At 31.6% G+C, this 14293-nt stretch overlaps 1 protein-coding gene across 1 annotated transcript in view; it reads left to right on the top strand.

Moving 5' to 3' along the window:
* The first annotated feature begins 52 nt into the window (after positions 1 to 52).
* The window catches only part of LOC143247951 (cytochrome P450 3A8-like), a 30498-nt gene continuing 16257 nt past the window's right edge, over positions 53 to 14293 (top strand). Inside the window, exons 1-11 of the mRNA XM_076496499.1 lie at positions 53 to 203; positions 670 to 757; positions 983 to 1079; positions 1562 to 1614; positions 5388 to 5484; positions 6877 to 6993; positions 9230 to 9318; positions 11576 to 11721; positions 12244 to 12359; positions 12511 to 12655; positions 14242 to 14288. Of these exons, the coding sequence (XP_076352614.1) occupies positions 164 to 203; positions 670 to 757; positions 983 to 1079; positions 1562 to 1614; positions 5388 to 5484; positions 6877 to 6993; positions 9230 to 9318; positions 11576 to 11721; positions 12244 to 12359; positions 12511 to 12655; positions 14242 to 14288 (1035 nt within the window). The 5' untranslated portion in view covers positions 53 to 163. The remainder of the gene's footprint in view (positions 204 to 669; positions 758 to 982; positions 1080 to 1561; positions 1615 to 5387; positions 5485 to 6876; positions 6994 to 9229; positions 9319 to 11575; positions 11722 to 12243; positions 12360 to 12510; positions 12656 to 14241; positions 14289 to 14293) is intronic.

The raw sequence follows: 14293 nt of genomic DNA, 5'->3' as shown, positions 1-14293 counted from the left end.
CTTTAATATCAGTGATTTATTATCACATTGTGATTTTGTGCAAGAAGTACTTTTTTCCAGTGTCTTTAAAGAAATATTAAATTTCGCGACATGGCTTGACTTGGTGGTTAGGACGCTAGCCTCGCAACCTGTAAGTCAAGGGTTCGAATCTCCGTAACCAAACATGTTCGCACTTTCAGAAGTAGAGGTGTTGAAACGTAAAGGTCAGTCCCTCTATTCGTAGATAAAATAAGAGTTGAAAAGATGGCAGCTAGATGTCTTCACTCTAATCTGTTGCTTCTAAATTACATATAACTAGCGCAAATATCCTTTGTGTAGTTTTACGCAAATTTGAAAATTAATGAAACCAACATTCAGTTTATATATTGAGTTTATATATATACGTATAGTAACATAATTTTTTCTTTCATCGGTCACTCCTCTAGTTTCGTTTCACCCCGAATTATTAAAAAAAACTAAAAATATGTTATCGCTAACTTAGAAATAACAAACAACTAAATCAGTACAGATCAATAATATACGAACCCAACAACGCCTGTGTAACCTTATCACCTCAATGGTGATGCGCAATGTCCTTGACTTTTAATCCTAGTATAGCACGTGTGAGTATATATATATTTGTACAGAAGACGTGTTTTCAATCAGTGTGCTCTTTATGTTCTTGATTAGGAAGTTGTTTAACTATGGATCTTCCTGCATTACCATCCATCCTCCCTTGGTTTTTTTGCGCTGTTGCGGTGATCATCGGACTTTACAGGTGAATAAACAGTTTCTATGTAACTTATGTTGAAACGTGAATTCAACAGCTTTATACTATCGTTTTAAACAGTTTTATAAATTAAAATAGAATAAATTGTTTCGCTAAGTAATATATTTTAAATGTAGTTAATATTACAAACATAGAATTGATGTATAAACTTCTAGTTCTAAAAACCAGTATCTGTAGATGGTTAGTTAGTTTCTTTTATATCTTATTATCCAGCTATCTCACCAGGAACTATGGCTTTTGGGAATCAAAAGGAATTCCTACGGTTAAAACAAAATTTCCTTTGGAGAATTTATGGAAAGGGTACAAAATGGTAAGTAGAAATATGTAACAAAAATTGTATGCAGATTAGAAGTTGCCAGGGGGTTACCCGATAAAGGGAGATAAAAGATGTGATGGGGAACTACCAATAGATTACTGAAACCAAATCTGGTACCGAATTTAATGTTTCTGGCTCTTTTACACTACAATGTTTTCAATTGTAACGGGAAGTGTAATGCAATATTGCTATTGTAGAATAGAGATAGCAATAAAAAATGAAATTAAACTTTCTGGTGAGGAAGTTTATAAAAGGTCAAACGTATTATTCAGTTACACACGAGTGGCCGAAATGTTGGCAGTCAGTGTTGTTGTCTGGGTTCCTTTATTTTTTGTGAAACTTCTACATTTTGGATGGCTTTGTGCAATTGTATCTGTTCAAACTAAAGTACTTGTGATTAAGATTTATGAAAATTATTTATTTTTCTGAACGCTGAAAACTTTAAGTAGAACATTATATCACTTTTGTTTTTCTAGCCACTCCATATTGCGGAACAGGATAATTATGTGAAATATGGACGATTATACGGGTAAGTATTTATATTAGTAATCATACTATAATATAAATCTTGTTTATGTTATACGGAATTTTTTTGTTTTATTTCGTGATGTGCAAATTTATACTTCATGAATTTTTATTTTGTATGTATGTAGATCTACAATTTGGGTCACGAATTTTCCATTTCGCCTCTGCTTCCCATTACGGATAACTTTATAGTTTTCAATTCTCAGTGTGCATATATGACGTCATGAATAAGTCACACGCGGATCTAATGCACAAGCCCCATCTATGTAAATATAATAGTATTGACTGTTGTATACCATGCAAATACTTCGCAGAGAGTGGATGGATCTTCACTAAAATTACTGTGGAGGATCATTAAATGCAGGGTGAAACACACACAAGTCTTGCACCGTTACTTCACTTACTCTTAATGGATCTTCATCACATTTTTCATGAAGGGTTGCTGGGTCCATGAGGAGATACATGTTTCCCACTAGTACAGCGGTGAGTCCACGGATTTATAAAACAGGTGTTCATGTATTAGTTGGATCTCTTCACCAACCTTCGTGGCTCTTTCATTTTTCTTCATATTCTTGTTAATTACCACGTACGTCATCTCTACCATCCGCTAGTTAGCCAATAGCCCCGCCCTCTCCAAATTAGAATAAAACGAGAGGATATACGAGTATTTATTACCATGATATTACAATGTAACATAAAAACGAGCTCCGTAGCAACATCTAAATTTAACGATGTAACTGAGAAATAAAACGAAAGAAACAACAACAATGGAAAACATAAATCTGTGGTAAAATATATACATGTTGTTATTTGTTGCATGGTTGTAGTCTTCTTGGTCTGGGATCTGAAATGGAAATGTTTATAAATGTCAGGTGGTTGCAGTTTACTGACTTGATACAGATGTGTTTTGGTGGTGTAAGATGTGAGTCAATATGCTTTTCTGGCGTTTCTGAATTGTTGATACTAAAAGAAGTTATACATGCGTTTTTAACTGTTACATATTATCATGCTATCATATAGAATGGTATAGTTTAAACTTTGTCGTATTTATTTTAAGCATGTCAGAAAAGTGATTATTGAGATTTAATATTCGACTAAATAAGTTATCCTCAACAATTTAACAGAGTTAAGTTTAATAATAACTTTGTTTATTATTTCTACGATTTATGAAACAAAGTCGTTTATGTTTGTTGCAGTGTTACGACTACACGCCAGGTGTTGCACCATTTTATCACATTGTTTAGAGTAATGCTTTTAAAACTTAGATCCGTGAAATGTCGACGAAAAGTCTAATAAAACATTTATCTGTTTGTTTTTATACACAAACAAAGAGCTATCTGTACTCCACCTACCAGGGTTATCTGTATCCGATTTGTAGCGTTTTAAGTCCGCAGACATTCCGTTGTATCACTGGAGGACCTTACAAAAAATAACAATTTTTGAAAATCATTATTCAGTTCTTATACGGCATACTATAATCGTATACCAATTTACAGCTTTATGTAAACAATTACTGTCACTTTCGTGTTTAGTTAAGTTCATTTCATAAAGAAAACACTGGGAAACTGATCACATATCAGTATAAATATATAGAAAAATAATATTCTGCCTCAGGTAATAAGCAAACTTAAGATGGACTAGAACCCTTGTCTCTCACCTTAGTAAAAGGACGGTTATGATTTGTATCCATAACATTCAAAACTGAAACTCAGTCATTACTTTATGAAATTTATTTTGTATTTATATTTTCAGGAATATGGCGAGTTGTGATTTTCTATTAAAGTTGTTTAAGACACAAAAAACAACAACAAAGGATGGAATATTTTTATATTGAAAATATTTTTTAAATCCTGGAATGAGAATACCTATTTCATTATTTGTAATAATTGTATTTTCAGTGTAGTATTATATATTTTAATGTACCCTACCGTTTGCTCAGCTATAAATTTAAGGGCTTTCCACACTAAAAGCCGGATTTTGATAACTGAGGTGAGCATAGCATAAATAGCCTCTTGTATAGCTTTACCCCAAACAACAATAAAAATAGAAATAAATAACAACAACTGAAAATATCTTTTTTGTTGTGCCTCGTTTTTACACAATGGGCTAAATGTGCTCTATTCTGAAGGGTATCTAACCCTGGTTTTTACTATTGTAAGTCAACAGATATATGGTTGTGTTACTAGTGGGCCGAAGTTAATGAACGTTAAACTTTTAACTTGAAACAAATTACACTACTACTGGAGTTTAAAATATCAATACCCATTTAATTAACTAAAAATTTAGTGCAAAACGACCGAATGATCAAAGTTACTTGTGTTTGTTTCAAATTACAAAACACAATAGCATGAGTTCTTTATTTTACTAAAAAAACTGCTTTATTGAATGAAACTTAAAAAGATCACCTAAACAATAAAGAACTGATATTTTTTTATTTACACTTTCTAGATAAAAACAAGAACAAAGAAACACGATAATATTTTTTCAAGTAGTTGATGATCTCCTGACTGACACTCTGAATACAAAAAAATGTGGCCTTGTCACTCAGGGCTTATCTCTCTCGGTGTATAAGCTTACGATAAATGTTACTAATATTATGATTTGAAACTTAACCTTCGATATTATAAGATAAAAATATCTATAGGTCGACCACAAAGCATACACGAGTGAAAACACTGTCACTTTACATTGGTTATCACCCCCACTACCCAGTGACATTGCAACCCCAATTAAATAAAATCCTTCCCAAAAAGGACCAAAGTTCGTTAACAGAACAATACCAATTGGAAATTCTAATATATTTTCTTTCATTGTAACTTCTGGCTGTTGTAACTTGGTTTGTTTAATGAAGTATCCAAAATTATTTTAATATAAGATGCTCCAACGTGTATTATTGGAGCTTGTCGGCCTTTTCATGTGAAATTTACATTTGTAGACAACCAATGAATTGCAATAACACAATGTCCCAAAAAAACTGTCTTTACTGCAAGCACTAACTAGAATTTCTGAATGACATAATAATTATACCGACTTGTGTATCCATAGATGTTATCAGAATCAGATGACATCATGTTTAATTAACTAGCCAGTTAGTGCACCCAGAAATAAGACTTATTATACAACGTGTCATTAAGTGAAGTTATTAAAAATAATAATTGTCTAAAGGAGTATTAATATTACAATAAATGCTTATTCTTTACAAAGAATGTCGGTTATTAAAGTAATTTAATGCTTTAACTACTGGTAGTGTCATGGTGACCCTAATGACCTGTTGAATTCACTATTCCGCTGCCCTTATTATACAAAGAGGTTTTTACCTCTTTAAATGCTGTTTGAAACAATCGATGACGTATGCAACATTGTATTGTGGTAACAAATTTAACATTTTTATCTTAATTTGAACCGTAAATCATGGTTTTTCTCTAGTGCCCAGTAGTAGGATGTTCCCCAGTCCCGGCTGCTTGCTTGACGTCAGACTACTGAGAAGTGAATAATAAACACAATAAATGAAAATAAGAGGTTTTGTTTCGTTTCCTTACTCTTGGTTGGTTTGTTTCACCTTTTTATTTCTTTGACTGTCAGCGTTTTATTTCTTCTCTACATAATATTTCGGGATCTTCTATTCCTGTGAATAATTTTAAATTTATTTTCTGTGCATCATTGTGACTCCAAACAAACCAAATCTTTGTGTGACTGTATATGCAATCTTAATTCGTCTTAGGGTTAATGATCATCCATTAGTATTATTTAAGAGAAGAATTTTACTTTTTATTTCAGGTTCTATGATGGAACACAACCAGTTCTATCTCTTGCAGAACCACATTTACTGAAGACCATGTTAGTGAAAGATTTCCACATTTTCACAGAACGAAGAGTAAGTCACATAGTTTTATTTCAATCTCGTATAAATATACACGATTCCATACATATTTTAATAACAATATTATATTATAGTGATACATTCACTGAATAATTTGGATTTACATTCAAAACAACAAATTTTTGTTCTTGACAAAAGTAGAAAGAAGATAAAACAAACAAACAAACAATTAGTCTTACAAAATAACAAATCATGTTTATAATGATAATATGAAAATAATAATATTTCATTCGATGCAAATTATTCATTATTTTTCTACGCTCTTTCTGCTGTTAGGCTTAGGAGTTATTATTTAGTCTTTGTTTTATTAATATTGTTATATACTTATTAAGTGTAGAAGTATCCTGTACTTATATAAATCTGTTTTTCTTTCACACATACATGTATTGCTAGATATCGCAACAACTAATTAGTAAAAATAAGAACAAATCCAAATATGACTAAAGTAAGAATATTTTACACAGCTAAACTTTCAAATTTTCATAAGAAATTCCGTAACAAACGACATCATAAATTTAGCTGTTTTTACAAATTTTATGAACTTTTGATATCAGTTACTCTAATTATCTCTCTAATCAGTTGTAAATGTCTTTTGCATTTACGTCATATTGTAACACAAACAAACTTACTATAGTTTTAAGATACATAATTTACTTAGACCCAAGATTGCTATTGATCACTTTGAAGTTTCAGAGCATCGCAAAGTATGTTGACTGTTAGCGCCATCTGATAAACAGGAAAACTTTATTTCGTTGCTGGTTAGGAAATGAAATGAGAGACCTTAAAAAATTAAAACGTTTTAATGGTATTCCGGTTTTCAAAAGTTAAGTTGTTGCATGTATGTTAGTTACATAAATTCTGTGGTAAAAATGCATTATTTAACAAGTTAATGTATACAGCTTTCTTCCTATAATTTATGAGTGGGTCAGGTGATACGTACAAACAATGTAATAAAATCAGTCGTACATTATAAGAACGATGTTCCATTTCCCGTGATGTCCTTAGAAATACTTATGACCATGACCTCTCGCTATAAAAAGTTACAAACTTCTGCGAAGGACCATGAAGTCTGTCTTGCACACTTATCAGATTATAAGACCACATTTAACCAACTATCTGACACAAAACTCGTGTGGTGTTGCATTGAAGAACTTCAAATGTCCGTGAACAACTGTGATTTGTTTTCTTCAGATATCGTTCTTAACAAAACAATCGTTGATTTAGAATTGTGGCTGGAACTTTGTTAGCCTTTGTTAACTAGCAGATGTTGTGAGTACTATCATAAAATGCAGAACTTAAATAATGTATATTAATAACTTACGGACTTTCAAGTGCTTTATACACCCATATCAATATTGTCTATACACAGTGTTGTTTTTGGACTAGGACTTTCACTTCGGACACTCGATAGCAGACAACATGCTTTTCTCTTTAAAAGGAGATTCCTGGAAGCGAGTCCGAACCATCGTTACACCTGCTTTTACTTCGGGGAAAATGCGTAAGGTATGGTATCTTATATTTATGGTAAAACTGTTTAGACTAGGTACCTCTATCCCTATTTTGGATCTACCCACCAGAGGGAAGAGAGCCATTTAGAAGCATCTATCATCTACGTTAAGGAACTGACTGCCACTCTTGTAACGCAGCTATAGCTAATATTTTTGATTTCATTTTTAGAGAAACTCGAACCTGCTTTAATACCAGTACAGATACATTTTGCTCCCTTTTGATACTAAGCAACATAGCTGATAGTGTTTTAGGTGTAACATTATATCATTACAAGGGTTTTATTTTACAACTGATTTTAAGCCCAGTCTTCACGAATAAACAAAGATAAAATTGGTAGTAACTGTTTAGTATAGCGGGACTTTTATCGAAGAAGTCTTGGAGGAATATTTTACAAAAGTAGAACCCATAAAAAGGACATTGTTTCAAAAGTCTTCCGGTCGGAACTAAAGACGGAAGAGAGAGATCACGCTAAACTAGACACTTGCTGACAATTTCATCTTTGTATGTTCGTTACAAAAGGATTTTATTTCAGTATGAGGTGGTTAAGGCAATTAAGTCGTTATCTAAGGGTCACGAGTTCGAATCCCTATCACCTCAAACATGCTCGCCCTTTCAGTCATGAGGGCATTATTGAGTTCCAGTAAATCGCACTATTCGTTCGTAAAAGTGTAGCCCAGGCGTTGACGACGTGTGATGACGACTATCTGTCATCTCTCTAATCTTATACTTCTGGCAAAATACGGAAAATATTATTTCAGTATTGAGTTAAAGGTTCGGTGTATAAGATTTGAACAGAACAGGTGATCTAGTGAGTGTGTATGTGCTTGGCAAAAAAGAATTTTATTTTAACCAACATATATGTTGTGCACTCCTTTTATATTATATCATCATCTTTCTTGCTTTTACCTCAGCACAAATGTTTGGCATCTGCAAGATAAAAGAGGCAATTTTTTATTTTATTATATATTTCCTTCCATTGAAATTGATCCAGAGAGCTAACACTCAAGACTAGTGTTCTGTGAACTGATACAAAGGGCTGTTAGACCATAGCGCCACCTAATAAGACGTTTTTTAATTGTTAGAAGTTCTCGTTGAATAAATACTTACAGTTTCCAGAAAGGTTAAACCATTAAAATATAATGGTCTTGATTTTTCTTAAAGAAATTATTTGTTTTTGTGTATTGAGATTGCTCGTTCTTAAGACATTTTTACATTTTACTGTTTTTGTCAACATAAAAACAAAACAAAAAAATATCGCAACGCTATTTCTCTTCCACCAATTATATATTTCAAACATATAAAAATTTCATTTTAAACTCAATTTTTGGAAGGTTTACATACTAGAAGTTTGATCCGTAAAAGAGCCGGGTGTGTCCAATTAGTTAACGTGCCAACTTGTGGTTCCGAGGGCTCGATATTTTGATTAGAATGGCACAAGAATTGATGGTAAAAGCTGTTAAGTTGGTGTTCAGGTTTTAGTATATCAGTTCAGTATTACGACAGCTAGCGCATGTAGTTTTTGTGGCTTTGAATCAAGTACGTTAAATGTAATTAGAAAGATGTAATTACTAAACCTCTGGTATATATAGGTGACAACTATTATAGTTACTGATAATGATAGTGTAAATCAAATATTGGATTTGTCACTTAGAACAGTCAAAGTTTATCTTCTTAAAGGTTTTACCACTTCGCCATGATAAAATTATTCCAGTACTAATTATTTAAATTTTTGAATCCTATAATATGAATTAAATCATATAATTTAAAATTGCCAAGTGATTAATACAAAACCTGAACTGTTTAAAGTGGTTAACTGTATGTAATGAGTTTACAGTTTCTAACGTAAACTTGTGAAGAGTTATTACATCGTAAGAAAAATTCTGTAACCTCTGATTAACTGTACGAATTGTTAATCAAATACTTATTAAAGGTAATAACTGATATAATTAATGAGTAATACCAGTGTATGAGTCATAATTAACTGTAGGTCTCAGAGAAGGTGTCGGTAATATAAATATTTATGTAGGTAAAGCACACAATGTATAAATTATAAGATAAATTATAAGGTTGCATTACTATTGTCAGAAGGTAACAATGGCAATAAAAGATAATTATTAAACTTATAATAATGTTAAACAACTTTGATGTTCTTTATACTTGATATAATTAGTATTAGAAATGTATTACTGTAAATATAGTTGTTTAGTTTACTGTACTTGATTCTTTATAGATGCAAAGTTTACTGCTTGAGTGTGCTGACACATTAACTGAAAACTTTCTAAAGGCTGCAGAAGATGGAAAATCTATTGACTGTAAAGGGTAAGATGTTGGAGATAATTATATACACATGATAATTTATTGTTCGTACTTTATCTTTATGTGCTATAATTGTTAAAATGTACACATTTGCACCATAAACTTTAACTATCTTTGTATACATTTAAACATACAAAGGATTGTGTACATTATATGGAAACAGTTTTAGAAATTCACCATACAGTCCATGTCATCAGGTCTAGTAATGCTTTATCTAATAACCACACCCCGATAGCGATAGCAGTTTCCACATTAATACGTTCAGTAGTAAGTGTCATGTCCTAAGCACCATTCCTTAACTGCTTTGCATTCCATGTAGTTTAAGGTTTGAATATTCAAATTGTCTGATATATAGTAGTAACTTAAACAAATTGTTCCTTCAAAAATATCATAAAATCTGCTCACCTGTTGATTCTTTTGTTTCGTCTCTAATTCCTCTCTAATTGCTTGCATAATCCATGTTGGTGGAGAGTTTAAAGTACACGTTTAAAGACTCAGATCGCTCTAAAATGTATAGATGTTTCGTCCAGTAACTTAGACGGATTGTTCCTGCAAAAATAGCTTGAATACAGGTTTATTTGTCTGTCTGTTTAAGGCATGCAACTGTTGAAATGATGTGACTAGGGAACGACTAATGCACATACAACTTGAGAAGCTTGAAATGAATATATGAAATGACCAAATATTTTTCAGTTCTTATTCCAATTAAACATTGACTGTTGCTACTTTGGTTCAGTTTAATGTTTAAGGAACGTACGGAAGCTAAACTACATTTAGAATAGGTATCTATGACAATTAAACTGTAGAATACACTGACGATATAGATAAATATTATTTATTTACAATTTTACGACTTTGAACATTATATTTTCCTTACTTTTCTCCCATAACAGTAGAAACAATGAACAACAAGTTTCAGAGAGTTTGTATTTATCGGAATTTTTAGTGATTTATTTTTAGATGACATATGTGCTGTGCAATATTGAACAATAGATGGCTCGTTTCTCCCAATAATTATGAGTAGGTTTCACACAGAACCCCATAGACCTTGAAAATTCATTGTTTAAAACTATATATATATACACACACGCTAAATATTTTGATGATCTATGTCTGTGTTGATTACAAGAAGACATTAATCCATTGGCTGTGGAATTTTCATTTAGAAATTAGCAGAGGAAGTGAAAATTTAGAAAAATCCTGGACCGATCATTCTGAATGACATTTCTGGCATAAGTAAGTTTAGTACCAGTTGGGTTCCAAAAATGTTGTCGTCAGAGCGAAGATGGACTCGAGTTCTGTTTAGCGAATTTCTATTCAAAGCGTTTCATTATTTTGTCGTTAGTGTTATAACTGTGGATTGAACGTGGGTTCAGTACTTTAATCAAGATAGAAAAATTCAAAGTTTGCAATGGAATCTCTCAAGTTCATCTACCTCCTCTGAAAGTAAGGTAATGTCATCAATTCTTTGGGATGTCAAACGTTTTATTAGTTGATTATATGGAGACGGTTAAAACCTTTATAGTAGATTATTGTGTATGGTTAAATAACAACTAGTATAAGAAATCAAAGAAAATAGAAGACGATTGCTGAAAAATAGACGCAATGTTCCTTCAGGACAATGTTCTTTTCCAACAGAAGAATGTGCTGTTCCATCAGAACATTGTTCTCTTCTATTCCACAAAGAGCCATCTTATAATGACAAAGCCCCATATCATTCACTATTCTTTTACTCACCGAATGTAGCTTCAAGTGACATTTTACTCTTCGGTAACGTTAAAATCTCTCTGAAATGTCAAAAATTTCAGATTATTAATGATCTGACACGTGCTGTTCAATCACAGACCGAGGACAAACAGAAAGAATTCTTTCAGAAGGACATATAGACCTTAAGGCATCTCTAGTAGGAGACTACAGACTTGCTAGGTTATGTAGAAAATAAATCATAGTTGAAATATTATCTAATTTTTAGGTTGGATCCCGGGTTTTTCGAACAGTCTTCGATTTTTAAATTGCAAATGAGTGATTTTACTCAGTTGTTCTGAGCAGTTCTTTGAAACAAAAGTTCTAATAGAAGAAAAATGAGAGACATTACTGAGTACTATGTAGTATGTGGATGATATTGGTGAAAGGTAATTTTAGGGGTAAAAACAGATTTAATATCCTCTTATATTTTTTTATAAGCATTATTAATTTATTTGCTTTGAAAAAGTTCATATTTAGAAATAATTAAAGTTTTTTTGTTTTCTTTTCCATCTAGTTATTTTGGAGCATTCACCATGGATGTGATTGCCAGCTGTGCTTTTGGAACTAAAACAAATGCTTTGAGAAATCCTGACAGCGTTTTTACTAAAACTGCCAAAGAAGCTTTTAGTTCTGCCAACAGATGGCGATTTTTAATTGCGTGTGAGTAGCGTGTTGGTATTGTTTAAGAATTAACTTTGTGTTATGCATAGCTTTCAAAGAGGATCTCTTTTCAATCAGAATAACTTTAGTGGCACGGATAGCATGTAAAATTGCCGTGATTTATTGGACTTGGCGGCCGTTATAATGTGAAAGGTCAATCCCACTATTCGCAGATAAAAGAGTAACCCAAGAGTTGTCGATGGGTTGTGATGATTAGCTGCCCTTCTTTTGGTCTTCCACTGATATTTAACATTTACTGGCCTGGACAAAAAACAACAACAAAAAAAACACACATTTCATCGTGTTCCTAGAGATTTAAAGTTTTCTGAAATGCGTGACACTCCCTTCGATATTACATTCTAAATCCTTACCAAGTAATACTCAAAATCTATTATAGGTATATTTTTAATTGTTAAATAGAACTTTTATAAAACTATATGTATGTTCTGAAATATATTAAAATAATACATTTTGTTCAAGTTACACAATAACATTCTAAAGAATTACCTTTTTTTCTTTTAGTTGCCTTCCCTAGCATCATGAAACTGTTCAAAATACCCGTGATTGACCCATCAGGTATGGAGTTTTTCAAAAAGTTGACTCTCAAGATAATTGACCAGCGTAAACACAGTCCTGAGGTAATTAATATTTAACCTCTGTTTTGTAAAGGCGTGTAATAGTATTATTATGTGTTTTAAAATTAAAATAATAAAAAATTACGTTTATTCAACATTAGTTATTAATTTCACATGTTTTTCTTCAATAACGAAAGGTTTCCGATGATTTCAGACAAAGAGAATAGACTTCCTACAGTTGCTTCTAGAGACCATGGACAACAAACTGCAGAACTCCAAAGAGGACATTAAAAATGTCAACAATTATGGATACGAAGAAGAAAACTTTAAATTCTTCAACAACAAGTTACAAAATAAATGTGAGAAAATTTAAAAATGTGTTCAGACTTGACGTAAAAGATTAAATGTAATAGCTTGAGTTTTGTTTTCACGTGTTCTAAAATATATGTTGAGAACTTTTACAACTGTTATTTGTACGATCTAACTGACGATTGTAATAATTTACCGAAAGTCTGAAATCGTTATGACTAAGTCACTGCTCCACTGAATTTGTCGCAACAGAAAACATTTAGTAATCATGGAAATCACCGTAAACTATTTATATGGATGCTAAGCAGGTCGCTTGTGATATTAATATCTTAACTGGTTCACGTATTTTGTTATTAACCTTGTGTATAATTTCTGTTACATTAATCTGAATAAGGTTTTACTGTAATTGTGAAACTCACTACCTTAACTTTTGTTATATGAATCTGAAGAAGGTTGTAATTTATTTGTGTAATCGATTAATTTGACTTCTTCTATATGAATCGAAAGTAGGTTTTACTGTAACTGTGAAACTGACTACTTTAACTTCTGCTATTTGAACATAAGGGATATTGTGCTCTAATACCGAGAACGTTTTGTTTTATTCTAACGCCTCTTAAACATTAATAATAATGAACATTTGGTACAAATATAATGTTCAAGATTCCACTACTCTTCCTGTTATGTTTAGTGTCACACTGACCTGATTGAATTCTAAGTAAATTAAAACAGCATGGAATTTATTAATTTTTAAAATATATATATGATATTTAAAGAAAGATAACTTAATATAAACTCTCATGACAACAAATCAAAAATACTTTTTGTCTCATAACAAACTTCTTGAGACCCTTGTCCAATAAAATAAATCCGAAGTATGATAAAAAAGTAAAATAATTTGTGAGAGACTAGTTTTTTATGTGTGTTTTTGTTTTCTTACAATGAAGCGACATCAGTTTAACTGCATTGTTCACCGTTACTTCGAGTGAAGGTAATTTCATACTATAAACAGCATTGTTAGCGACAGGAATATAAACGTTGTTGGATTTCTTCTTGGGTGATTAGTAACATATTGTTTAATGTTCATTCTTTATTTTTAAATATTTTTAAGGTTGTAATTAATAGAAACAGGTTTTTATTAAAGAACTTCATTGTACATGAATTTTGATAAATCGTGTTGTATCATGAGTTTAATCCTTCTATATCTGTACAAAGGATATTTTAATAATTTAATTGTACAATGTTGTGACATAATATTGATAACTATTGATTATATTGAAATTTGTTTAGGTTTTAGTTAGGTACATTCTTTTTTTACTCTTTTCTTTTAAGTAATAATTTGTTGTTAGACACAAAACTACACGATAAGTTATCAAACCCTGAATGTTAGCATTATAAGCCTTTAAGAAAAGTAATTATGTTGTATAACAAATTCTACACCATGATTAGTTAACTAATCCTGTTTCCAGCTGTACAAGCTCTAGCTAACTCAGTAAAGCTCTTACTGATTGATTGAATTTATTCGCTTTTACGCGTAAGAAAAGTTCGAGACGAATTCGATTTATTCATATACCTTTATATTATTGAATTTCTTATCGAACATGAACAAATACACTTTATTATATAATTACTGTTCCAGATTTGACCGAAGACGAGCTTGTAGCTCAATGCGTTATATTCTTCTTGGCTGG

Source organism: Tachypleus tridentatus, chromosome 3 (genome assembly GCF_004210375.1).
Source record: "Tachypleus tridentatus isolate NWPU-2018 chromosome 3, ASM421037v1, whole genome shotgun sequence".
NCBI lineage: Eukaryota > Metazoa > Arthropoda > Merostomata > Xiphosura > Limulidae > Tachypleus > Tachypleus tridentatus.
Note: the sequence above shows the minus strand (reverse complement) of the source record. Positions and strands in the feature narration are given on the sequence as shown.